Source organism: Corylus avellana, chromosome ca3 (genome assembly GCF_901000735.1).
Source record: "Corylus avellana chromosome ca3, CavTom2PMs-1.0".
NCBI classification, from domain to species: domain Eukaryota; kingdom Viridiplantae; phylum Streptophyta; class Magnoliopsida; order Fagales; family Betulaceae; genus Corylus; species Corylus avellana.
This window is the reverse complement of record NC_081543.1, coordinates 4,983,281-5,009,721: the sequence shown is the minus strand read 5'-3', so window position 1 is coordinate 5,009,721 and position 26,441 is coordinate 4,983,281. Positions and strand designations below refer to the sequence as shown.

The following is a 26,441-nucleotide window of genomic DNA, read 5'->3' as shown; positions in this document are numbered from 1 at the left end:
TACTGATTTTTCAACCAAACGCGATAACTAATTATGCGAATAAATAGTTCTTTTCATGTTAGGTTGAATTACTATTTTAACATTGTTATCAGTAGGGTATTATATATATAATTTTTGGGTGGAATGACGGCTCTACAGTTCATCCATTTAGGAGAGTTTAATCAACTTCCTATCAATTTTTCATTTCAAAAGCTCTGTAGGGTTTCCATCCTTTGATCACTAATGTTCTATCACATTATTTAAAGTATATATATAGAGAGAAATGATAAAGGCACAACTTTGGTCCAATGTTTATCTTATGTGGTCATTTTTAAAAAATAAAAAAAATAAAATAAAAAAATTTCTTAAGCAATAACATCCTATGTGATCCCTTTTTTATTTGGTATTTTTTGTATTAAAAAAATGGTCTTTTTCTTCATAATAATAACCATTTGTTTTTTTAAAAAAACTGACCATGTTTATGAAGAAAAATACCAAATAAAAAAGGATCATATTGGATATTATTGCTTCAAAAAATTTTATTATTTTGTTTTTTTTTTAAAAAAATAATAAAATAAGAGAAAAATTTGGTCAAAATTGTACCTTTATCATACCACATATGTTAATTAAAGTGCGTTGACATGTGCAAACAAGCATGAACATACGTGGCAATATGTATGGTGGAGGCTTACAAGGAAGGCACGAAATTAATGAAATCGTGGTGCTTGTCAAAACAAAATGATAATGGAGCACAATACAATATTATATGTTAACAATCACATGGGAACCAATCTTTCATCATTATTCTCAAAAGAGAAGTGATACTAATCTTAGATTTTTTTTAAAAAAAGTTAATTCTCAAATGATGTATCATAATCTCGTAAAATTCACATAAATCGTTGTGTTTTTGTGATTGTTTATTGATTTTTGCATTCTTCTTAATTTTCGCATCTCAAAGGTTCTGAAAAATATGATAGATTTCTTAATAATATATTTGTTTGTCAACATTTTTTAGATGGTATTTTTTATTTTTAATCGAGATATAATATAAAAGTGAACGTAATTTTAAATATTTTTTTATTTAAATTATTTGTCAATGCTTTTTCTTTTATGTTGAAAAGCATTATCAAAAGAACCGCCATCGTTGATCGTAGATTTGGAGGGATAAGGGCAGACAAATTGCAAAAGCACATTCATTAATTATTAATTTCCATTTGAAACTTCAAAAGAAAGAAGGGAAGGAAAGGTACGTAAAAAGGGTTAATTTAAAAATAACTAGATGTTTAATTCCATTTGACTCTTCAAAAGTAACATGAGAATGGGATTTTAAAAAGGAAAATGATAAAAGCACAACTTAAATTCAACTTTGATCCAATTTTTCTCTTAAGATGTGAATTTTAAATGAAAATGAGACATAAACCGTAGAATTGATGTTCAAATTTAAAACCTCGACTCTCATATCATAAGAAAATTAAAAAAAAAAATAAGACAATAAGAGAACATGAGAATAGATGGTTCTTTTTTATATTCTTTGCATAGTTACACAACGGGGTATTTATAATACTGTGATTATCTCCCTTCGATCTTCATGGATTTTCTTTCTCCTTAAATCATAATTAATTTTATACGTTTCCAAATGACGTCAATATCCACTATTTTACGTCATTATCTCTAAATTTTTTATTTTTCTTGAACTTTTATTTTTCATGGGTATAACACTCTAATAGTGGAGCCACACATCATATCACTTTCGATTAAATCCAAGTGGGCAATGGTACCGACCTTGATATTCACAATATTGTGGCCTCAAAACTTTTTAACTCCAATTGTATTCTGCATCACATTTTACATGTTCCTAAAATTATTAAAATTTTAATTTTTATTCCCTAATTTACTTATGATAATAATGCCCTTATGGAAAAGCTAGTTTTCATATTAGAAATAAATTTGTCTCCTGGAGGAGCTCGTGTTGTAAAAACCTGTTATTACAAGGACATTACAGTATAAATTGTCAACGCAACTTTGTAACTCAAAAACCTCTGCAATGGGAACAGAGCTGCCCATCTTCTTTCTAAGTTTGCAGCCTCCAAAGGTCTCGATATGTCTTGGAATGATGTAACACCTGAGTGTCTTCATGATATTATTCGTTTGGAGCATTCTGCTCTGCTGGTTTGAGATTCAGAAATGTACACTAGAAAACTTATCTAGCTCTGATTTCGCAGAAACTAATGGGGACAATGGAAGGTGTAGCTTTTGAGATGGCGCTATCTATTGTCTGTTAAGGCCATTAGGAAGAAATTGGAGTTTATTCGGTTGGTTTTTCTGGTAGCACTGTACTCTTTTTTATGATTGATCAATATAAGAGTCTCTGATTATTATTTAAAAAAAAAAAAAAACCTCTGCAATATGGCCTTTAAACCACTTAATTAACAAAATAATGCCCTTTAAAGTATTTTCGGGCTTTTTACTTTTTCCTCTCCCTTAATTTCCTTATCTGTCAACGAGCACGGATCTCATTTTAAAATAGCAATTAGTCATTTTATGGTCAAAATTTTATTTTATTATACGTAATTGTATATATGATGCCACATACAAAATACGTTGGTGCATCATTTAAATTTTTTAAATATCATTATATCATGTACACAATTAAATGAAATAAAATCAAATCTTAATTATAAAATAACGCATCTCTATTTTTATTAACATAAAACAAGCTAGAGACAACCCATTCTTACATACACATTCTTAGAGAAAAATGGTAGGTTAAGGAGACCAATTGTGGCTATTCTATTCAAACGTGACCATAGTAACATCTACACGCTGAGAGCTACACAAGAGATGCCTAGACGGTGGGAACCGCATGCGCTCCCTCAAGTCTGACTGAGTCATAATCTAACTCAACCCCACCAGAAAATCAATAAAAATCCAAGACGGCTAATACTAATTAGGCATATCTGGGGATGCTCCATTGCAGAGATTCTAACTCACACCTTAATACATGCCCTGACCACTTGAAAATTTTCTTTAGCCATTAAACCATTACCCTCGATAGTCATTCCATCTACTTTGAACGATGTTGTGTGGTCGATCTCCTGAAAAACATTTATTCCTTAATGTAAATGACATATTTCTTGTATGATAATAAGGCTTTAGTAGCTAGGCTCGTTTTACCAGGCCTTTCTTGCTTTGTGTGTGTCATGACTCATGAAAAGATGGCGGGCCGTCGGCCGTCACCAGCTTAATTTTCTTTTTGCAATGGTAGCTTTATGGAGAAAATGGCTATCAACTATAAAGTCCTTGTCGAATTCGTAGCTATAGCCAATAGGCACCAACATTTTCCCTCCCCTACTGTGCAGAAATTTTGAAATACTATATGATATAGTCAACTTTTGAAGTAAGATATGGCTCAGAAATATAAAAATACCAAGATATGATATCAAGGAATGGCTAGCCACTTAAGAAAAGGGTATTTTTTTAATCAATTTCCAAAGATTGATTTCTTTGAATGTTTACAACACTGTAGATGATCTATTTGTAATATTGCGTGACCGACCGATTGGTAGGGCGCGCAGCCATCAATCACCTTGGACAATGCAAGAAGAAAAAGATAGAAATCTCAACTCAACTAAACTATAGCTGTAATTGCTGAAAGTGAAGGAGAAACAATGCAAAGCAACTCCATGTTTGAAGTTTAATTGATGAAGTATGTCACTTCAAAAAATAAAAATAAAAATTGATGAAGTATGTTAGGGATTGGGCCCGTCAGCCCTAGGCCCAAATCACAATTGATAAAGTTTGCTCTTCGAACCCCGTGTATCGATTGAGGCCCATCACTGCCCTCTAGTGATCTTGGGCCCAAATCACGATTGATAAAGTTTGCTCATCGAAGACTGTATCGATTGAGGCAATGATCTTGGACTCCATATCGATTCAGGATTGGACCCAATCTCGTAGCTTGATCATTGCATCGATCCTATCGGTCATCATAGATCCCAAGATCTTGTCGCCAATTGATTAGACAATTGAAAGATCATTTATTAATGAACCATAACTCTTATTTGGTGGTATCAAAGTATGGAAACGGCACACTCGTCTAAATACAAAACTCGCAAAAAAAAAAAGGCTTTGCCAAACAAAGCCTAACATCCTGTCAATCCCTTAAACCAAGGGGAACATGCACCATAACTTGTTGACACGTAGCACTTGGCTCTACTAAGGTCATCCCTAATCGTAGGATGTAGGGGAAAGGGGGATTAACCATCAATATCATGATAACATTCGATGCTTAGTCTCAATATAAACCACATTCAACCCAGGTACACAAATCTTTTGACATTTTTCCATCGGAACAATATACTTTAAGCCATTATCTATTTATATGGAAATAATTGGCTTAGGCATTAAAGCTATTTCTGTTGGCCCGCTTCTACAAACTATTTGTCGCATTTTTACCTCTTTTGTAAGAGTAGAGCAACTAGTGATCGGGAATCGGCGAATCGCTCCTCAAAGAGGCTACCATCATTTGAGTTGAAAACTGTTGGAACAAAGTATGATCTCCAAAGAACAATACAAGACAATCATTTATAGAAATGCACACCAAAGGTAGATTTATGAATTGGCATAGAATTCATGAACAATACTGATCATTAACTATTCTAAAGCTCCTCACATCCAAGCCCTTCATCTTCAGTTTAATTCCCTAGCCTGTTGAACCGGCCCTCTGCTGCTGCACGTTTCGCTTACTTTATCTAAAATAATTTTAATTAATATCGTAAACTATGCCATCATAAAAGAAAAAGGGCCCAGAAAAAAATAAAAAAATCTGAAGGACTTGAAACACACGTCTCTTTTTGATCAAATAATTGGAACCATATTGGCATTGAGATAGTACAAACTACAAAAGCTGCAAATGTAGGCCAAAGGTTGGGAAACATAAAATCCTACCACATTGTAAGACCCATGTGTTTTTTGATTTTTCAAGTGCATCCCCATGCCTAACAGTAGGGCCATCGAAGACCCTTGTCCTAAATATGAGGCTGATACAAAAAGATGCTCCATTAAATCCCCAAACGAAGGTCAAATATCCCAATGGACTAAAACTATGCTAATAAATTAAGAAAGAGAAGAAAGAAAAAAAGGTTTCTTTTTCTCTTAAAGGGGCATGCATATGTAAGATAAAGAGAAGGGTGCTATACTGCTATGTGACATGTCCATTTAGCCTGCAAATCTTGACAAAAGAGAATCTCTCTCTCTCTCTCTCTCTGTCTCTCTCTCTCTCTCTTTTTCCTTTTCTTTTGTGGCTTTGAGAGCAACCACTCTTTCCCATTCTCTTTTTTATTTTTTCCATATAAACTGCCCATCACTGACACCCAATTATCATCTTGTTTTTTTGGCTCTCAGCCAGCCCCATATATAGTTTTTTGTTCTTTGTGATGTATGTGTAAGAGAAAGAGAGAGAAATGGAGGAAGCAAATTGTAGTGCCCGAATGATGTCAGCAGAAATTGTGGAGATAGTAGAGGAGACTAGCATGATCAGCAGCAAAGACATGAGTGTTAAGGATGTTTATGTGGCTGTCGGAAAAGATGATCTGGATGTGCTGAAATGGGCTCTTGATCATGCTGTCTCCCCCGCTGCTCGGGTTTTTCTTGTCCATGTCTTTCCTCCTATCACCTACATACCTACTCCTGGTAATACCAATGCTTAATTGTTTTTTCTCTTTTCCTTTTATCTTCTCTGCATCTCCCTCTCTCTCTCTCTCTCTCTAGTTTGAAAGAAAAAAAAAAAAAAAAAAAAACTACTTTGTAATAAGCAAGACTTATGCTGTGTGTATATATATATATCCTCAATTTACATCAACACCCTTAAGATTTTGGATCAAATTGTGAAAAAAAAAAAAAAAAAAACCCAAGATTTTATGTAGTTCAACTTGAATTAATCGTGTGTCTAACGGCGGAGACGATGGAGGGAAAATTTACTAACAAATGTTGGAGTATAAAATAATTAATAATGGAGAAAAAATCATTCAAATACACCCAAAGCAGCTTCAAAGTTTACAAAACTACCATTTTATGGGAATAAACATAAAGCCCCCTATATGATTTATTAAATTTCAATTCTTAATTATTGGACAAGGAATTATCAAATTGCTTATGTGTACTCTAATTATTGAAACTCTTGTTAATTAGACATGGAATAATAATTATAACACATGTGATAATTAGGAGAATATTGTTTCTTTCACGCTAAGAAGACTTAAAAAAAAAAAAAAGAATTTGAGATAACTTTGAACTCTTGTTGATGCGTGGCAAATTTAGGCACGTAATGCATGTAGGTCTGATCAAAAGAGATTGATTTAATTTAGCTGTAAATTAATTTGATGGGTTAATTCAAGACGACAGAATTAATTAATTGTTGTGTTTTATTGGAAACATTGGTTGATATACAGTTGGAAGATTATCAATGAGCCAACTGAGCAAAGAACAGGTGAGAGTTTACAAAAATGAAGAGCATAACAGGAGAAGCAATCTGCTGCAGAAATATATCCGGTTGGGCAATGAGGCCAAGGTGCAGTGCAGATCAACCTTTATGCAGCCAGCAAAATGATGAGAGTTAATAAAAAAAAAAAAAAAAAAAAAAAAAATCTCCACGCACCAGAGAATTAATGGATGATGAGAACTTTTTTTGTCTTTTTCTTTTGTTTTTTTGTTTTTTTTCCCATTTGACAGGTGACGGTGGACACAATGCTCCTTGAGAGTGATGTGACAGCCAAAGCAATCCTTGATCTTATTCCTGTTCTGAACATTACCAGCCTTGTCATTGGAACCAAACGACCACCTTGCTCAAGGTACGATGAGAAATGTTATACCTTTCAAATTTGAAGTTTTATTGTGCTCGATGGATTGAATTTGGATCACCCTAACAAGAATTCTAAAGCTAATTAGAGCAATACATAATCTTAATTCTTATATATGTTATTGTTCTTAACCTTAAAGCTTGTTTGGGTGTGCGTTTGAGGAGTATAAAAGTGCGTTTAACACTCAAAAAGTTTGTTTGAAGAAAAAAGTAGCCGTTTGATAAAATAAATTGAAAACGCTTTTAAATGCCCAAAAATGACCAACACGCACTTTTAGTAAAAGCTTAAAAAAAATATTTTTTAACTTAAAAACTTTATTTATTAAACGCAATTACAAACAGGCTCTTAGACATTGATTTCATCAAATAAAGTATTTTTCAGAGCATATCTATCAAATACTCAGTTACTATCTAGGAATTCTTTTATGGGTAAGTATCGTGTCCAATTTTAAAGATGGGAAAACTTTACTTATCCAACGATGTTTTGGCACTTTTGCAATCATATTTTGATAGTTTAAAAATTTGCAATCTTAGGTTCCCATATTTTAAGACTTTGCAACGTCATCCTTATCGTTAGAGTTTAAGGTTAAATTAGACTATAAGTAGGTGAAATATATGTAAAACTAACAAAAATACAAAACTATCCTTGATTGAAAAAAAGGCCTATGGTCGTGGGTCTACTGGCTCACGGATTGTGTTCTATTGGTTTTTTTTTTTTACATTGCAAACTTTTAAAACTTAGAACCCAAATATTGCAACTTTTTAAACTATAAAGATATGATTGTAAAAGTATTAAAACATAAGAGGAGGTAAACGAAGTTTCTCCTTTAAAGTTTAACAATATGCTAGCTCTTCCTTTTGCTAATTAATACATCAATGCATGCCTATGTTTAGATTACCAAGCTCTAAACCAACTTAAACGAAGAGTTGAAACTCTAGCTTGAGTTTGATTCAAGTAAGCAAATATCTGAATATACTGACATTGTGACAGATGATGTAGCTAAAACAATGAATTTAATTAATTGAGAATTAACTAGTTAATTAAATTGTCATTCTTTAGGAGACTGGGGAAAAAGATGGCAACAGGAGAATTTGTCAAAAAGAATGCACCTGACTTTTGTGAGGTCATCATTGTTCATGATGGCAAGAAGGTAGTTGACAGTCCACAGGTAAAAGATGCAGTTCATTCATCGCCGGCGGCATCCAGTCAGGCGAGACCAGAAATTACCGGTTGCCACTCTAAAAAGAAATTCTTTGAGTGTGTGTGCTTTGCAGGCAAGTTCAATAATTGAAACTAATGCGTTAGTTTGTATAGGAATGCAAATGTATTTGCAGAAGCTACATTTCAAAAAGTATATTAAAGGGTATTTTTGTCTTTTTACTTTTTTAGGAGACAAAAATACCTATTCAATATAACTAACTGGATAGATAATCTTAATTCTCACATTAAAGCATATGCCTTAAGCCATTAATGTATATATATATATATATATATATATGTGTGTGTGTGTGAAAAATGGGTTCAATTAGAGATCTCAATGCTCAATTGGATTTGTTTTTGAGCAATACATTATCATAAGAAGAGGGGCTATAATTAACTAGGCTGAGATAAACAAACTCTTATACAAAAAAAAAAAAAAAAACCTATATGAAATTTTCAGGAGATACAATAGTAATTGTATGGGATATTGACACTTTGCAAGGTCTTTTAGTGAGACTATAATATAGAATGTTGATATACCATATAAACTCAAAGCTTAAACCTATGATTTGGGCCCAATTATGCTATATTAATCACTCATACTTCTTATATCTTTTTAATGTGGGACTCAATTCTTGTTTACTCACACATGTATATTCAACAATCTCCTCATCATTTGTGAGTCCATCACCACATACCTATACTTTCCCTCAAATGGAAGCTTTCTCTTCTTCTTTTCTTTTTTTTTTTAATTTTATTATTATTATTATTATTTTAATTTATTAATTTATTTTTTTAATTTTTTTTTATGGGATCTCTCCAAGATCACTTGTAGGTTATGTGAGTTTGTTCGTGCCACGCACATTTTCGTCCCTAATCCATGGACCATCATTTGTGCTTATCCCATGAACATTTTTGCTCCTTCTCCAAGGACCATCATTCATGGTCACGATTTGCACATTTTTCACCTTCTATTCCTGCTCCAGTAACCTTGTACAAGCTCATGCCATGGACTTTTGCCCCTCACTCCAAGGAGGCTCATCCTTGCTTGTACATTGTTCATTTATCCCTACTTTAGAGACCTTAGTTTCTAATTGCGCCTCTCCATTATATAGCAACATCACCATTGGCTTTGATACTTCTTGCTCAGGAGATTAACACCTTGTGGAGTCTTATAGTGAGCTTATAATAATATAATATAGCATATTAAGACACCGCATAATCAAAAAAAAAAAAAAACCACACAACCCAAAAGCTTAAGCCTATCAGTTTGGATAAAACTATGTTATATTAACCATTCACACTTCTTAACATGCTATAATAATATAATATAGCATGTTAAGACACCACACAATCAAAAAACAAAAAAAAAAAACCACACAACCCAAAAGCTTAAGCTTATGAGTTTGGATAAAACTATGTTATATTAACCATTCACACTTTCTAACATCTTTCTTAAGTTTGACTCAATCATTTTACACTCACACATATATACTCAATAGTAATTTGGTGATTGCTCCACACTCATGTATGTGAAACAACTAGGAAATGCATGTAATATAAATAGAGGCATGTTACACAACCATCTTTTAACTATTTCTTTTTATAAATTTAATAGATTAACCATTAGATTTATAGACTAATGTGAGTCCCACACAAATTCAATGGTGGATTCATTCATTCACTATATATAAAGATGGTTGAAATAATGAATTTTATCATTTCTTGTGCAAATATAAGTTCTAAGATTTGGATTCTAAAGAACCGTTGATGAATGGATGGGACAGACAAATGAGGCTTACATATGTTTCTTTGATTGCAAAACAAGAAAATACGGTAATAAGGTTATCATATATTGCTATCCCATGAAATATTTAGATAAGGATTTTGTTAAATAATCAAAAGCACTATTTCATATAACATTACAATGACTTCATTTCAATCAAAAGTACTAAGAATGCCATTTAAAGTATCCATTTTATAAAATTGATAAAAGCTACACTTTCTAATAATGGTGTGTATTTTTCGATACATTAATACAATGGCTCCGTTTGCCATTGACCTTACAAAAAGGAAAAAAGAAGTGGCTTGAAACTGTAACAGATTTGATTAATGTGAAAAAGAAGAAGGGTAGAGTTCACTTAACCTCCTCAAACTACCACCCTAATGACAATCTACTCCTCAAACTATCAATTGTGACAATTTACCCCCCAAACTACCAAAACAATGACAACTTATCCTCAATTTTAACAAAATAACGAAATTACCCCCTAACTAAATAAAAACAAAAATACTAAATTGTCGCAATTGATAGTTTTGGAGGTAGATTGTCATTGGGGTGATAATTTGAGGAGATTAAATGGATTTTACCAAAAAAAAAGAAAAGTAAGAATGTTTTATATGAAAAAGTAAAATAAATAAAAATAAATAAATAAATAATTGTTTTGTAGTTTTTTTTTATTTGAATAGTAATAAAAAATTATTGATGTAATGTAAAAAGTAAGAAGGTTTGGAGTTAATTTTGAGAGGAATAGTATAAGACTTTTTTTTTTTTTTTTGGCTATTGGCAAACATGTCCAACTATTTTAAAGGCTCTATTGTAACTCCTTGACTAAAAGAGCATTTACAAAAAAATTGGTCAAATCTTTAATAATAGTTAAATTTGACTACTTTTTTTTTTTTTTTTAACATGTCCACATAAGAAGAGGAAATGAGGATTCGAACTAGTGACCTCCGCCTTTATAAGGCGTGGTTCCCAGCCGATTAAATTACCCATTTGAGACAGTTAAATTTGATTATTATGAGTGTTTTTTTGTCTCCAGCAGAATATGCAATTTAACTTCCTTTTTTTTTTTTTTTCATTTAGTGTGAATAGTAGTAAATAAGTTGATTAGCCTATTCACCACTCATACTATAAGTTTTGTTTATTATATTTTTTCTCTCACTTTCTTTCTTTTACTCTCTCTCTCTCCTCCTCTTTCTTCCACTCTCTCTCACAAAATATATTAAAAAAAAAAGAAAAAAAAAGAGTAGAATAGAGAATTTGTTGAAATGTGTATAAAAAAATGAGTAGTTAAAAAGTAAAAATTTATATTTTTTCAATAGCTATTTTGCCTACTGCTGTTGGAGATGCTCTAATAAACAAGTCGCAAATGAAAAATTTTTAAATTTTTCACGTGACACTATTACATACAAAACACCAAATCTCTCATAGCGGAAATATGAGAAGTGTTACATACTCAATTGTCACATTTTAAAGTGTATAATATTTAATGTGATAGCAAAAATAGATATAAAATTTAATGATAATTTTTATTTTAAAAAATGTACATGTTAATAAACAATACTTTTTATATTTGGTGAGTATTGTTTATTTCACAATTTTTTTGTTTGTTAAAGTAGTGAGTTCGAAAAGTGGACATTTAATTAGGGGTATTCACAAAAGCGGTTATATATATATATATAGCATTTGGGTTTTTTTAGGTACCCTTTACATTTTTTTTTTTAATTTGGGCTTATTTTGGAGTAAGCCCAATGTGATATATCGCAACTTATCTACTTGTTAAATAGTACATATTTTGATGTCAAAAAGGCACAAAAGGCCAAAAATGGCAAAATATGCTCAAAACTGAAAATTGGACCAAAAGGCCAAAAAAAAAAAAAAAAAAACATTTAAAGTGAGCCTAAAAAAGCCTAATTCTCAAATTTAGCCCAAAAAAAAGCCTAAACAAAGGCAAATAAAGGGTTAGTACAAAAAGCGGTTAGCTGGATGCGGTTAACTGTTAATCGAACAGTTAACTGCCTAACAGTTAGCAGAAACGGTTACTAAAATGTACTAACCACTTAAGCGGTTGCAGTTAACAGTTTTAATCACTAACCACTGGCTACAACCGAATGATTACCATTAGATTTAATTGACTTTTGTTAAACTGTCCCTCCAAAATAACAATAAAAAAAAAATAAAAATAGAGTTTTAGTGATACCGGAAGGAGTGCTTTAAGTGTGGAAGGAATCATCCTCACACAGTCACACTCGCGGGCACGTACGCACCCACGGAGGACGCAGATATTTTCCCTCCCAACAAACAATAAATTGCTGAGACACCCTCTCCTTCCCCCAAATTCCCACATAGCAAATATCTCCGGTATCTTCTACCGGGAAAAACCAAAGCAATTTCCGGCAAAACAAAACTCAGAGAACTGCGAAAGCAAACAGATATTTCCTTTTCTTCCTTGAAAGAAAGTTGCCTCCTTTTGTTTTGAAACCCTAAACAGTTCCTCTTTTTTCCTATTATCATCACCCGCGGAAGCACCAAAGGATCGTACCACCGACGATGAACCACTACGACAATCGCTACGCCGACCCCAGTTCCTATCGTGAGCGTCGAAGGTAAGCTTTTTGATTCAGATCCACGTTTTCACGTTTAGTTTCTAAGAGTATTGGGTGTTCAAAGTTCAAAGTTTTGCTCATGGTTTTTTGATGCGTAACTATGGCACATATCTATTTGCAGTGACCTGATAGGGCCACCGCCTCCTGTGGGTCCTCCGGTGATAGGCGGCTATGGCCGCGGTGGGCCCGTCCCGTACGGGGGTCCCCCTCCTCCGGCTTATGGAAGAGGTGGTGGGTCGGCACAACCTGCCGGGGCCGGTAATTTCAATGGGTATCCGCCGTTTGAGCCGCCCGTTGGCCGATTCGATATTGGCCGAGGCGGTGGAAGAACGGGGAATGGACATGTGGGAGTTGGGGATAGGAGAGTGGGCAGTGTAGGCCGTGGTGGTGCTGGTGGAAGGGGCTTTGATTTGGGGCGTGGCGGTGGTAGACTAGGTACAAGCCGTGATGGTGGTGTCAGGAGTAAGATTGGTGGTGGAGGGCGTGGTGGGAATGCGGGTTTTGGCGGTGGACGAGGTGGTGGGAGGGGATTTGAGGGGCGTGGTGGTGGTGGTGGAAGAGGAGGTAGACATGGTGGTGGGGGGTCGAGAGGGGATTTGGACAACATTGCTTTGCCCAAGCAGGATTTTGGGAATTTGGTCCATTTTGAGAAGAATTTTTATGTTGAGACTCCTTCGGTGCGGGCGATGAGTGAGCACGAAGCTTTGGCTTATCGGACGAGAAGGGAGATCATGGTTGAAGGGCATGATATCCCAAAGCCAATTAGGGTGTTTCATGAAGCTAATTTCCCTGGTAAGTCTTTGCTCATGAGTGTGTAATTTAGTATTTGGTTATTGCTGTTGATATCAAGTTTGCAGTGATTTATCTTTAGCTGAATTATGTAATTTGATGCGTTAGATTACTGCCTTGAGGTGATTGCAAAACTGGGTTTTGTTGAGCCAACAGCAATTCAGGCTCAAGGATGGCCAATGGCTCTCAAGGGTAGGGATTTAATTGGTATTGCTGAGACTGGTTCTGGTAAGACTTTGGCATATCTGCTTCCTGCTTTGGTACATGTTAGCGCACAGCCTCGATTGGGTCAGTATTGTTTGCCTTCCTTGAGGTTTCAGTTGACACTCTTTGTTGTCCGGTAATTTATGCTTATATTCACTATTCTTTTGTTACAATCATTCAGGACAAGGTGAAGGTCCCATTGTACTGGTGTTAGCACCCACTAGAGAATTAGCAGTTCAAATTCAAGAAGAAGCTGTAAAATTTGCGTCACGTGCTAATATTAGAAGTACTTGCATATATGGTGGTGCTCCTAAAGGGCCTCAAATTCGTGATCTTAAAAGAGGTGCTTCTGTTGCTCTTCTGTGTAGCTCTTTTCACTGTTCATAAATCTATTTGAACCGAGATTGATAGTGGAACATAACCATTTTACTTTTTCCATATGGCAGGCGTGGAGATTGTCATTGCTACACCTGGTCGACTGATAGATATGTTGGAAGCCCAACACACAAACTTGCGAAGAGTGACTTACCTTGTGTTAGATGAGGCTGATAGAATGTTGGACATGGGATTTGAGCCTCAAATTAGGAAAATTGTTGCCCAGGTATAACACTTCCACAATGTAATAACTTTTTCTTGGGAGTTATTTTGTGCAAGTCTATGTAAATTAAAGGGCAGACAAACTCTGTGGGTGTTGATGTAATAGAGCGGGTTTTTGGACATTTTCTTTGCACAAGGTATAACTGGGTCATTCTAATCAATCAATTTATTCAAATTTAGGATCATGAAGTTATAGGTTGAGCTGCATTGGTAGTATTGATGTAGTGTATTTTCCCTTTAGTTGAAATATGAACAAAATTCATACCTTTATTGGCATTAAAGGAATTGATATATTAGCAATCTTCATCTGTGTCAAGAGGCTTTTCTTAGGCTTCATTGAAAAATTCAGGTAGGACCATAATTAATTTACTTTTAGAAATATACTTCGGTCCATGATGAACTTCATCTCTCCTTTGTTTAACTGGCGTCTTTCTACCTTAAAAGTTGCAGCATTATTAAAAAGGTGTTTTGACCTTGCAGATCCGGCCAGATAGACAGACATTGTATTGGAGTGCCACATGGCCAAGGGAGGTTGAAAGTCTTGCAAGGCAGTTTTTACGCAATGCATATAAGGTTCACTTCTAAAATGCGTGTGGATGCCTACATACACACAGATGCACATAACCATAAATCGATGCTCATCTTGTTTTGCATTTTTGGCTGAAAACTTTATGCTTATATGGTGTCCTTTGAATCATTTTGATTTTTAAGGTAATTATTGGATCACCATATCTGAAAGCAAACCAATCTATACTTCAAGTTGTTGAAGTTGTGACAGAGGTGGAGAAATATAATAGGTTTGTTTCGATAACTGGTGTCAGTAAAAGAGGGATGTTCTTGTTATCATGATTATGCTCAGTATATTATGTCCATGCAGGCTGATCAAACTGCTTAAAGAAAGCATGGACGGGAGCCGAATTCTAATATTCATGGAGACAAAAAAAGGATGTGACCAAGTCACAAGGCAATTGAGAATTGATGGGTGGCCAGCTCTATCCATCCATGGCGATAAAAGCCAGGCTGAAAGGGACTGGGTCCTTGCTGAGTTTAAAACTGGCAGAAGTCCTATAATGACTGCCACTGATGTTGCTGCACGGGGTCTTGGTAGGATCACTGTGTGTTAGGAGTCTTAGGTTTTTGCATCTAGGTCTTGAAATTCCAGAATAGGCGAGTTGGCCGGCTGCTGTCCAGTATCCTGAGAATATAATTGTGGTTTGGGTGCGAAGGGAGGGGCCATGACAGCGACTGCTAAAATTTTATTTGCACATGAGTATTATATTTCAACTTTGTTAAGGGATTTATTATTTATGAGTTGAATGGAGGTGTGAGATTTCCCATACTAGGATGTTCCTCAACAGAACTCCATTTGGGTATTATCTTATTCATACAGCTCATGTTACATGGACACTAGGAGCATAGTTTTGCTGATATTGCTTGGATAATAGTTGAGTAAATTTTTTAGGCTATGCCATTAACATTGTGGAAGCCAAATTGATAATAATAAGTTAGGAAGTAGAGCTGGCTTTTATGAGGTTGGCTACTGACTTGGTATTGCTCCTATCATCAAGTGTCCAATTAACATAGTTAAAGTTGTCGCAGCCCATCCACGGTTATGGAGCTGGTCGTTGTCGCAGCCTGGTTGACTCACACATGCTTATACATTGATTGAATATGGAAGTGGTGGTGGTGAAGCTGCTCCTTATCCCTGCAAGGTTAAGGTGGGCACATTTATGTAATGAATGTGTTATCTTAAATTTGATCTCTCAGATCTTAGGAGAGCAGGGATAAGGATATTGCTTAAAACCTTGCATATTGTTTCACTTTTAATATGACTTTTAACTTTTAGTTTATTGGTTGTAGATGTGAAGGACATAAAATGTGTGATCAATTATGATTTTCCATCAAGCCTTGAAGATTATGTCCACAGAATTGGCCGAACTGGTAGGGCAGGGGCAAAGGGGACTGCCTTCACGTTCTTAACGCATGCAAATGCAAAGTTTGCGAGGGATCTGGTCAAGATCTTGCAAGAAGCAGGGCAAGTTGTGAGTCCCGCCTTGTCTGCATTGGCCCGATCAGCTGGTTCTGCTATGGGAGGTAAACTTAATGAAATTTTTGTGTAGTGTCAGTGCTATCTAAGTCCGAGTTGCAAATAGGAAAATTAACATTTTGGGTTTTTTTTTTTTTTTTGTCCTTTTTTTCCCAGGATCTGGGGGAAACTTTCGCTCCAGAGGGCGAGGAGGCGGGTATGGCAATCGGGCTCTGATTTCCGGCTCAAATGTTATCCCCCTTGGTGGAAGGAGACCTTGGTAGTTTGAGTGGTATTGCCGCCGCTGTTAGCCTCCCATGTACTTGATATTAACATAGGATAATCTGTAGAGAACTATTTCTGTCGTGATTGCAGCTTGCTTATTGTCACTTTCGATGTCTTTGAACTTGTTCGAGTTATTACGACCAAAAAAGCAGAAAGAAACATTCGTTGTTATATATTGTCTACCAGTGAGATTCACTTTAGATGTTGCATGGACTGAATCTTTCAGCCTTATATTTCTCATGCTTGACGACCCATAATCGATGCTTTTGGCTTCTTTTTCCTCTCTTTGTTGTGGGGTGATGGTTTTGATGATAATGCAAAGCTTTAGTTTGTAATCCGGATCTGAAGGAAGATTTTTCAAGTCAGCTTCAATATGGTTTTGTTTTGAACAATTTGGTTCAATTACTACTGATTTCTTACTAACATATACTTATTAAATTGATGTGTAGCTCATTTATTAGTACTTGTTATATTTTTTTAATTAATTGTTTTATGTTTTTTTCAATGAATGAGCTATACATGAGTTTAATAAGTTTTTATTAGTAAAAGATTTAGTACTTTTAGTATTTTTCATTTTAAAATTCACATTAACTTTGAGGAGACACACGGGAAAAACATGAGGGAGACTATTAGCATTACTTAGAGTTCCAATATGTAATCAATATGTAATCTCTCTACCTCAGAGTCACATGGACCGAACAATTATGGGGTCATGTCAAACCTATGGGTTGCTCGGTTACTTAATATTAAACCAGGAAACAAAAAAAAAAAAAAAGGGTTAGAGTATTCATATTGGTTTATGTATATTTTTATGCAAAATGGCTAATTAAAATTTACTTTATCTAGTTTAGCTAATGAATTTTAAAAGACACTATATATCTAATTATCTTTTTTTTTTTAATTCTTTTTTTTTTTTTTTTCTTATAAGCATTGTATTTTTTCTAAAGATCCTTTTTAGTATATTTCAAGTTTTGGGAAAAAAATAATAATAATGTGGAGAGAAATAGTAGGAGAAATTTTTGGGAAAAGAGAAATGTGGAAGATAAAATTTTGGAAAAAAGAGATGAGAGAGAAATAGTATATTAATGAGATGGGTGTGTAGCGGTGCATTGTTCACAAATGTAAAAAAAAAATGTATTTTGCATTTAAAATGTATAATTCAATGTAGAGGGTTTTTTAGTGTTTTGCTTATTTATTTTAGATAAAAGTAAGAAATAGCTAAGCCATTATGAGTGCTATTAGAGCACTCACAATGAATGAGTCAAATGGTACTTTTATCTAAAATGGCTAATCAGATTTGTAAAAAACCCTCACATTAGATTAGCAAAAATAATTAAATAAAAAATGAATATTTTATTAGATTAGAGAAAAAAAAAAAATGTTACATTTAGCGGCACTATTCACAGGAGCCATTTTATTTTTTCCTACCATTTCTCTTCCACATCTCTCTTTTTCCAAAATTTTCTCCTACTATTTATCTCTACATATCTTTTTTCCAAAAAGTTGAAAAATATGATTTTTAAGAAAACTACAATCCTTATAAAAAAAAATTAAAAAAATGATATAAATAAAAAAATATATATAATCGATGTATAGTATCTTTTAAAACTCATTAGTTAAACTAAATAAAATGAGTTTTGACTAACCATTTTGCATAAAAATATACATAAACCACGGTGAATGCTCTTAGTGAGATAGATGAGGTTCTTGTAATTTTGGTTGTTCATTAAAAATGAAGCCTAAATGTTATTTTATTTTATTTTATTATTATTTTTTTGAAGGGAATAGTTGGCCACCTCTTGATGGAGAGTGATCGATTGAATTGCCCTAACCACCCTTAGGACGATCCAACTACGATTGGCAAAACGGGTTGGTGGGTCATGTTCGGGTCGACCTGCCAACCCGATAAGGGTAAAACCTAAACACGGCCTCGTTTAGCTAAACGAATCAAACCCTTAAACCTGGGGTAAAAAGGTGGGCAATTATTAACCACCCGCTAACTGCACTAACCACTTTTAAAGGCAGTCAGCAAAAACCGCTAACCGTCTAGGCGGTTACGGTTAGCGGTTTTAAGCTAACCGCTAACGGCCTATATATATTATATTTATATATAAAAATACATGAAACGATGTCATATGTAGTATGATATTATCGTATTACCATAAAAGCGACATCGTTTTGGGTTTTTTTTTTTTTTTTTTTCAAAAAAAAATAATTTTTTAAAATTTTTTCTTTTAAAAAACGGTTAGCAGTTATTAGAGTTACTAACTACTAACCACCTAGTGATTAACTGCCTAAGCGGTTAGCGGTTTTAGTCAATAACCGGTAACCGTAACCGTCTTTTCATCTCTACTTAAACTCAAATACGACCTGTGAGTCACCCAACACAACCCGTTTAACCCATTTGATCTAACCCAACACAACTCATTTTACCCGTTTTGACCGGAATATGGTTTGATATGTTTTAACATGTATTTATTATATAAAAAATATATATAATTTTATAAATAGGTCAAGTGGGTCAAACCGTTTATATGCACCATTTTATGCTAAATCTTAACCCTATAATTTTATGTCGTATTTGTCCGGCGTGTAAAAAATTGCCAACCCTAGATTCGACCGCCTCTTAACTTCTTCCGATTTTGTGTATTAATTGTTTTTCAAAGACTATTGAAGTTTCAATGAATTACTTAAATTTAAAGAATTGAGAACTACTACAAATTCTAGAACGATCTGTAGACCTCAATAAGAAGATAGTAACATAAATGATATTTCAAAATAAATAATAAACAAATATTTCAAAAATACCCATGAGGCTTGAAGGGACCTAAATGACATTTCCCCATAAATCCAACCCTACCCTATAAAATCCCCCCAAACCCTAATTTTCCTCCTTCGCCGCTCACTCACTAGCAGAGCCAAAATGACGACCCGCTTCAAGAAGAACCGCAAGAAGCGAGGCCACGTTAGTGCTGGCCACGGCCGAATCGGAAAGCACCGTAAGCACCCGGGGGGTCGAGGTAACGCCGGAGGGATGCACCACCACCGAATCCTCTTCGACAAGTACCACCCTGGCTACTTCGGCAAGGTCGGTATGAGGTACTTTCACAGGCTGCGCAACAAGTTTCACTGCCCAATCGTCAACGTCGACAAGCTGTGGTCGCTCGTTCCCCAGGAGGTGAAGGACAAGGCCTCCAAGGACAACGTGCCGTTGCTCGACGTGACCCAGTTCGGCTACTTCAAGGTACTGGGCAAGGGGATCCTGCCTGAGAACCAGCCCTTCGTGGTCAAGGCCAAGCTCGTGTCCAAGACCGCTGAGAAGAAGATCAAGGAGGCCGGCGGGGCAGTCGTTCTCACTGCTTAGGAGGTTATTGGGTATTTCATTTTGCGGGTTTTAGTTTTGATTAATTAATTAATCTGAACTTGTTTAATTGCTGTTGGAATTGGATCTGATATTTGGATATCATATATTTTAGAAAATGCTACAAGTTTCATGTTTTCCTATGGGGTGTGAACTTCTGCGATGGAAAATGGGTTAAAGATGGGTTTCGTATAAGAAAGATTGCGACTTTAACAGTTTACGCCATATGTTTGAGATAAAATAAGACCAAATTTGTTTTGATCGATCATATTGCTTAGGAAGTTAATTCTAGGTTGTGCTTGATGATTCAGAAATGAATCTAAGTATGAAGTGAATTTCCTTGCTTTTGCTTATGTTGAGTGCAGGTGTATGGAATCCTTGGCATAACCTGATTATGAACTCTTATTATAATTTGAAGTGTTTTTATTTGTTGGCAGTAGTCACTGTTCTGGTCAAATAATGGTGGGATGAATTTCAGGTCCTGTTTATTATTTCTCAGTCATTTGGCAGAATTTGCATAATGTAAATGCATAGCAATTTAGAATGCTCTTTGCAGGCATCTAGGTTTGTGTGCTTCTCTGGTGAACTGATGCCAGTGAGGCATGTTTCTGAACTAATCCTGCCATAGCATTTGGATCTGGCTTACATCCGGTTGAAAAAACTATTGGACATCTCAGTTAAAAAGAATGATGATCCAGATTAAGATGAAGGAAAACACCCCCTTTCAGCAACTTCTTCCTCTCAAAAACCCTAATTATGCCTTGGGACAAACTGACAAAGATAATAGCTTAGGGTTTTTGAGGTGAGAATTGAAAGGAAGAAGTTTCCGAACGCAGGTGTTTTCCCCTTTCCCTTGAAAGGCCATCGAAGTGTCTTTTCATCTTAAATATAGTGCTCTTAACTGGTTATGCCTTGTCCATCCGCAACATTTTCAACTCCATCTTCTTCTTCGTCTGTTGCTGATTTGTGACAAACTGACAATGATTTAGCTTAGGGTTTTTGAGGTGAGAATTGAGAGGAAGAAGTTGCTGATCGGAGGTGTTTTTCCCTTCCCCTTGAAACATAGTTCTTTTAAATTTGTACTGTCAGTTTGTTTTTTCAATGAAAGCCAGAGATCCATATCATTTAACTCCTACGGTGAGAATTATTTTTGATTAGTCACATCTTTCTGAGGCTTAGGACTTTGATTCTGGTTGTTAGGGTTGTAATCGAGCTGAACCGGCCCGACATACACATTAGCTCAACTTCAGCTTGAGCTCAACACAAACAAATCTAATGAGTCAGCTCAAGTTCAGGTCCCTTTTTTAATCTTCTCGAGGCTGGTCAAAATTCGAAGTTTGAGCTAAGCAAAGAAAAGAGGGGTTAAAAGCTTCTTTACGTTCATTTCACATTTCATAGCCGATGTGAACAGTAATACTACTCAAGTAAACAATTTCTGACTTTTTAAATTGTTTTATATTGCTGAAAATATTTGAAAGCAACAATAATCAGAGCTTGCTATAAAGAATTTCAAATTTTAGTCTCTGCCTCATGATCTATTCTGCTCCGGTAGCATTGACATTATATGGCCACCTTGCCTCTGCCCTCCACATCCGGTGCTTCTGCTTCATTTTGCCGATTGATTGAAATTGAAAGAGGCGACCAGAAGTAGTGCAATGGGGCTTTGGTGGTAGCGTGAGCCGTGAGGGTGGCTGAAGGAGGTGCAATGATGGGTGAAGGTGAAAGAATGAGGGAGGCGACTGATATTTTAGGGTTACAGTCGAAAGAAAAAATGCTATGTGAAATACAATTTTTTTTTAAAATAGTATACTTGATAAAGATAATAATGACGACCACGACAGCCATATATATGAGTTCTAAAAAAGCTCAAATTGACCCAGTCGAGCTTTTACAAAGTGTCTATGAGTTCAAATCAAATCGAGTCGAGTTCATTGAGTTTAACCTGTTTATGTTTGAACCAAAAGTAATGTTCAAATTCGACTAGTTTATTAAACAAACTAGGCTCAAGTTTATGTAAGGCAAGTTGTTCTCACGAACTTGATTTATTTACAACCCTATTTATAATCTTTAAACATGAGCCTCCCACGGTTGATCTTTGTTACAGTTGGAAGAACCCTATTAGATCCAATGGTGATCCATGTTACAGTTGAAAGAACCATGTTAAGAAGTGTAAAAGTGAAAACATTCCTTGTCCTTTCCCCCCCCCAAAAAAAAAAAAAAAAAAAAAAACATTCCTTGTCCCAATAATAATAGCAATTGCTATTGAATATCAACTTCATAATAATTAATTAACAGATGTAATTTGATCATGCTTTTGTTTTGGTGGAGGAGAAATAAAAGCCTAAAGAGAGTGGCAACAGTTTGCTTGAGATTGCATTAATGACAACCATAGTGCTGTCAAATAAAAAGCTCTTCTGTTTGCTAAAAACGTACTTATTTGACATTTTTCTATTTTAAAAATGGCCAAAACACTTTACTTTTTTTTAATGACATTCTCAAACATACCTTTTTTTTTTTTTGGTAAAGTTCAAATAACCCTCTCAAACTACCATTTAATTGACAATGTTCCTCTTAAACTTTCAATTGTGACAATGTCCCCCCTAAACTACCAAAACATTGTCAATGTCCCTTCAAGACTAACAAAAAGATCAAAATGCCCCTATATATTTCTTAATAAGACAAAAATACCCTTATAAATTAAAAAAAATTAAAAACAATTTAAAACAATTAAATTTTAAAAAAACAAAACAAAAAAAAATTAATTTCAAAAGAACAATTTTTTTTTTTTTTTAAAAAAAAAGTTTTTAAACGAATTTATTTATAAGAATATTTTTTTAAGAATAAAACGAATATTTTTTTTAAAAAAGGGAAATTTTTATTTTAAAAAATTTATAAAACAAAAAAAAAACGAAATTTTTATAACAAAAAAAATCGAAATTTTTAATTTTTTTTCTTATAAAAATGATTTTTTTTTTTTTTAATTTTTAATGTTCTACCCTTTAGATTTTTTTTTTTTTAATTAGTTTTAGATTTTTTCTAGAAGTTTTATTATTTTTTGTTTTTATTTTATTAAGGGTAGTTTCGTCATTGGGAGAAACATTGACAATTTTTGGTAGTTTGAATGGGACATTGTCATAATTGAAAGTTTTGGTGGAAAATTATCAATTAGGTGGTAGTTTGAGGAGATTATGTTGATTTTTTTTTTTTTTGCCTCTCTCTCTCACTATCAGAGCCTCTTGGTCTGTCTCTTGCTTTTCTTGGTGCGGTGCCGAGAAGAAAGAAAAACGCTCACTATTGTCACTCTTGCGCCGACACTACAAGACCCAAAACACAACAGCTGCTTTGATTTAAGTTTCACGCGGCCAAATATTGCGGCTTTTATAAGAAGAAAGAAAGCAAAGTCGGTCAACACTCTCTCCTAAAATACAAGTGGGCTTGGAGAGAGAGAGAGAGAGAGAGAGTCCAAAACCCAAAAGGCCCCAGGCTTCATGTTCATTGTTCAAGTCACAAAAGTCCAACAAATGGACTATAATGGAAAAAAATGTTTGATATCGTTTTCAAATCGAATCTGCCCCCAAAAAGTATTTTGTCTTGATCAATGGGACTCACCCGCCACTAGTGAAAGCATCATGGCAATTTGTATTCGCGTGTCGAGTTTAGATTGTGTTGAGGTATGACCATAATATGATCTATTTAATTAAATTGGTTAAACTCATCAACTCTAACTCTCTAATTTTGTATTGAATTTGCAAGTCAAGTTAAAAATTGCATACTATTATATTGTGTGTCAAGTTATGTCAAAATATGAATATAAGATTATATAAGTCAACTCGAACCTGACCCATTTAATTAAATAAGTCAAATTTCTCAACTCTTTGATTTCGTTTCAAATTTAGAAATTATATAAAAAATTGTCAACCCTCCGGTCACCCGTACTCTCTTTCTAACACTAGCATTTTCTTTCGGTTTTAATGAGCATCTAATACTTGCACTTAACGTTATTTTGAAAGGATTGTCATGGTCATATTCAAACATTGTTTTGTACCACACGTAACTGGATAAAAAAAAAACACATGAAGAAAATGCCACACAACAATCATAATAATGTCCACAATGACACGTGATGATGCCGACGATATGAAACTCGTACGAAACAAAATTACAAACAAGCAATGGGCTCAAAGTTGGAGTGATTTTTCAACACTTGAAGGATTCAACCTTTTTTTTTCATTTCCCAATGCTTTTTAAGTAAACTCTCATAATAATTACAGTAAAAATTAATATTTGGATCAACAAAAATTTATATGTAAAAAAATTAATAATTAATATTTATTATTATATTATCATAGTTGTATGATAGCTTTATTTGAGTATAATTTAAATTTTGAAGAGGTTCTTACTTTCAAGTCAAATGCAACGGTACTATTTTCAAGAAATAATCTAATTAACTGAAATCACGTCTAATAAAATAAAGATCATTTGTTTGAATTCTTTTAACACAAAAAACTTAAGGGTGGTTCGATGTTAGACACCTACGTCCACCACTCGGAATACCCCTAAGGGCTACATTGTGCTCATTAACTTAATTTGTCTACAATACAAAGGTCCCTATTTATAGGGTAATGTCTAAATATAAGTTTGGTAATCAAATTCCCTTGATTTAATTACAATTAACCCATAAATAAAAAATATTTCAATATCAACATAATTATGAAATATATATATTTTCTATATATTCTAACATATATATATATATATATATATATATAATGCAACAGTACTAACTTTAGCTTTAAAGGGTGGGTGGCAGCGAAAAGAGACAGTACTAACTTTAGCTTTAAACTTTAAAGGGTGGGTGGCAGCGAAAAGAGCCCGACAGTTACTGTTCTTCGATACAACAAATGTGGAACTCACCACCACTGGGGGCCGACATCTGTCACCATCCAATTGTTGGTGTGCTACTTTTGCATGAAGGGGCCAGAAGGGCTACGTAATTTGTTGGCAAGGACCTCATGAAGATGGAAATACTACTTCTGTACCAACATTTGTTTGGTTTTTCACAATCCATACTCAAATATGATGAGATTGAGATCTACCATATCATATGGAGAGAGAGAGAAAAATAAACATAACTCTAGCGTGCGAAAATAGTGTCACCTACCACATCTGTCTATACACAAGTGGATTTTAGCATGACAGGTCAGCAACCATCTAGGTGGCCACCACCATCATGGGTAGGCGGCTACAAGTAACCACTACGTCAGTTTTTATTTATTTATTTATTTTTGATCGTAATCATCCACCTGAACCTAAACATTTACAGTTATTTAATTTTTTTTTTTAAGAATTATTTTGATTTTTGAAAATAATTTTGTAATTGGTTTTTAAAAATGTGTTAGAAATTCTAAAACATTTGAATCCTGCATATTCCTAGTCCAAGTAAAATAATGTTATTGATAGAGAATCAAGACCAAGTCTCGGACAGCATTTGTGTTCAACATTCCTCTAGAGGACATAAAGTCGGCCATGCCATCGAAACAAATTATTTAAGTTTTATTCTTTAACTTTTATTAATAGATCACTGTTGTTATGATAAGTGTGTTTGATATAACGAGGACTCGAGGTCAAATGTCTGATATAGAATGTGATATATTCTTATAAATAGCTTTTATTTGAAAATGTTTCAACGGATTATTTCTTCATTTAACAAATTCTAAATAAGTAAGACCGCCAAATATTCTTCCTTTTATGGTCCCCTTAGCACGTGTCCATCGTGCAAGTGACCAGGCAGTTAAGGGATTGTTGGTCGGTGGCCGGTTCCCTTGATGGGGGGTTGACCCACTAGGCATGGTCCATCTTAAAGGCGAATAGACCTTTGAGGTAATATACTTTATTAGGTTTGAGTGAGCATTGAGAGGCCACCAATAAATGGTACCGCCAGTTGCTATACAACTCATGTAGCCTCCTAAATAGATCGGATTACTATTCTTTTAGCTCTAGAGTAGAGTTTGAATTTTCATCATCATTTTTTAATTATATTAGGAAAAAATGAAAATTTAGTCCATGTGATTACACCAATTTAAAACTCCGCGTATTAAGTATAAATGACAAATAGCTCTTCATTCCAAACTTTCGTCTGAAGTTTTGACTGAAACTGTTGCCAAACCACACCCAAATCTTAGTTTGGCTATTCACTTTGAACAATTTGTAAAATCTATTTATGTTTTTGTTTTATATTTTTTTATCCTTTTTTTTTTATTGTAGGGGACACATGTCATATTATTATTATTGCTGATTTTTCAATCATAATATATATTAAATCAAAGTTTGGGGTGAGGAATTATTTGTCATTTATGCTTAACAAGGTGGTTTTTAAGTCACTTTTTAAACCATATGGAGCTTATTAGCTATTGCAAATCGATGCAACCACTTCTGATTGACTTTGCATTCTTTCCATTAAATTATTCTAATTTTACTAATTTAATGTTTCCATCTATGAGAATTGAGGTGTAATGAATTTTTATTTTTATTTTATTTATATAAAAAAAAAAAAAACTATTCTAAATGTGATAAATACTTAGATGGCAAATTCAAACCAATGAGTTTAGAAATAGTTAGTCGGATTTTAAGAATTTTAGTTTGCAGTTATCCTAATTTTTTTAGAACGTACATCTTGATCCAATTAGAAAGGCAACTATTATGATACTAACACTAATTTTTTATTTTATTTTATTTTATTTAATTAAAATGACTT

At 34.2% G+C, this 26,441-nt stretch overlaps 3 protein-coding genes across 4 annotated transcripts; all 3 read left to right on the top strand.

The window, feature by feature from the left end:
- The first annotated feature begins 5,248 nt into the window (after positions 1 to 5,248).
- Positions 5,249 to 8,216, top strand: LOC132176195 (U-box domain-containing protein 52-like). Its single transcript, XM_059588332.1, has 4 exons — positions 5,249 to 5,670; positions 6,429 to 6,547; positions 6,709 to 6,827; positions 7,896 to 8,216. Exons 1-4 carry the CDS (start codon positions 5,442 to 5,444, stop codon positions 8,125 to 8,127), a joined length of 699 nt encoding a protein of 232 aa, XP_059444315.1. The 5' UTR covers positions 5,249 to 5,441; the 3' UTR covers positions 8,128 to 8,216.
- Positions 8,217 to 12,080: 3,864 nt separating this feature from the next.
- LOC132174830 (DEAD-box ATP-dependent RNA helicase 30) lies at positions 12,081 to 16,607 on the top strand. Of its 2 annotated transcripts, XM_059586522.1 has the most exons (10): positions 12,087 to 12,425; positions 12,547 to 13,217; positions 13,323 to 13,502; positions 13,600 to 13,761; positions 13,865 to 14,019; positions 14,496 to 14,588; positions 14,727 to 14,812; positions 14,893 to 15,119; positions 15,876 to 16,109; positions 16,219 to 16,607. In XM_059586522.1, exons 1-10 carry the CDS (start codon positions 12,370 to 12,372, stop codon positions 16,323 to 16,325), a joined length of 1,971 nt encoding a protein of 656 aa, XP_059442505.1. In that variant the 5' UTR covers positions 12,087 to 12,369; the 3' UTR covers positions 16,326 to 16,607. The 2 variants fall into 2 exon arrangements, 1 of the variants encoding a protein (XP_059442505.1); XR_009439373.1 differs by lacking the exon at positions 16,219 to 16,607 and having other exon boundaries at positions 12,081 to 12,425; positions 14,893 to 15,733; positions 15,876 to 15,965.
- A 2,593-nt stretch (positions 16,608 to 19,200) lies between these two features.
- Positions 19,201 to 19,828, top strand: LOC132175202 (large ribosomal subunit protein uL15x-like). Its single transcript, XM_059587074.1, has one exon. The coding sequence runs from the start codon at positions 19,250 to 19,252 to the stop codon at positions 19,688 to 19,690; it is 441 nt and encodes a 146-aa protein (XP_059443057.1). The 5' UTR covers positions 19,201 to 19,249; the 3' UTR covers positions 19,691 to 19,828.
- Positions 19,829 to 26,441: the final 6,613 nt, after the last annotated feature.

Excerpts from the sequence above, each read along its gene's own strand:
- LOC132174830 (XM_059586522.1), top strand. The coding sequence starts at position 12,370 with ATGAACCACTACGACAATCGCTACGCCGACCCCAGTTCCTATCGTGAG. Across the intron at positions 13,762-13,864 it reads AATTCGTGATCTTAAAAGAG|GCGTGGAGATTGTCATTGCT; the intron begins GTGCTTCTGTTG and ends TCCATATGGCAG. Across the intron at positions 16,110-16,218 it reads AGCTGGTTCTGCTATGGGAG|GATCTGGGGGAAACTTTCGC; the intron begins GTAAACTTAATG and ends TTTTTTTCCCAG.
- LOC132175202 (XM_059587074.1), top strand. The coding sequence starts at position 19,250 with ATGACGACCCGCTTCAAGAAGAACCGCAAGAAGCGAGGCCACGTTAGT.
- LOC132176195 (XM_059588332.1), top strand. The coding sequence starts at position 5,442 with ATGGAGGAAGCAAATTGTAGTGCCCGAATGATGTCAGCAGAAATTGTG. Across the intron at positions 6,548-6,708 it reads GGTTGGGCAATGAGGCCAAG|GTGACGGTGGACACAATGCT; the intron begins GTGCAGTGCAGA and ends CCCATTTGACAG. Across the intron at positions 6,828-7,895 it reads AAACGACCACCTTGCTCAAG|GAGACTGGGGAAAAAGATGG; the intron begins GTACGATGAGAA and ends GTCATTCTTTAG.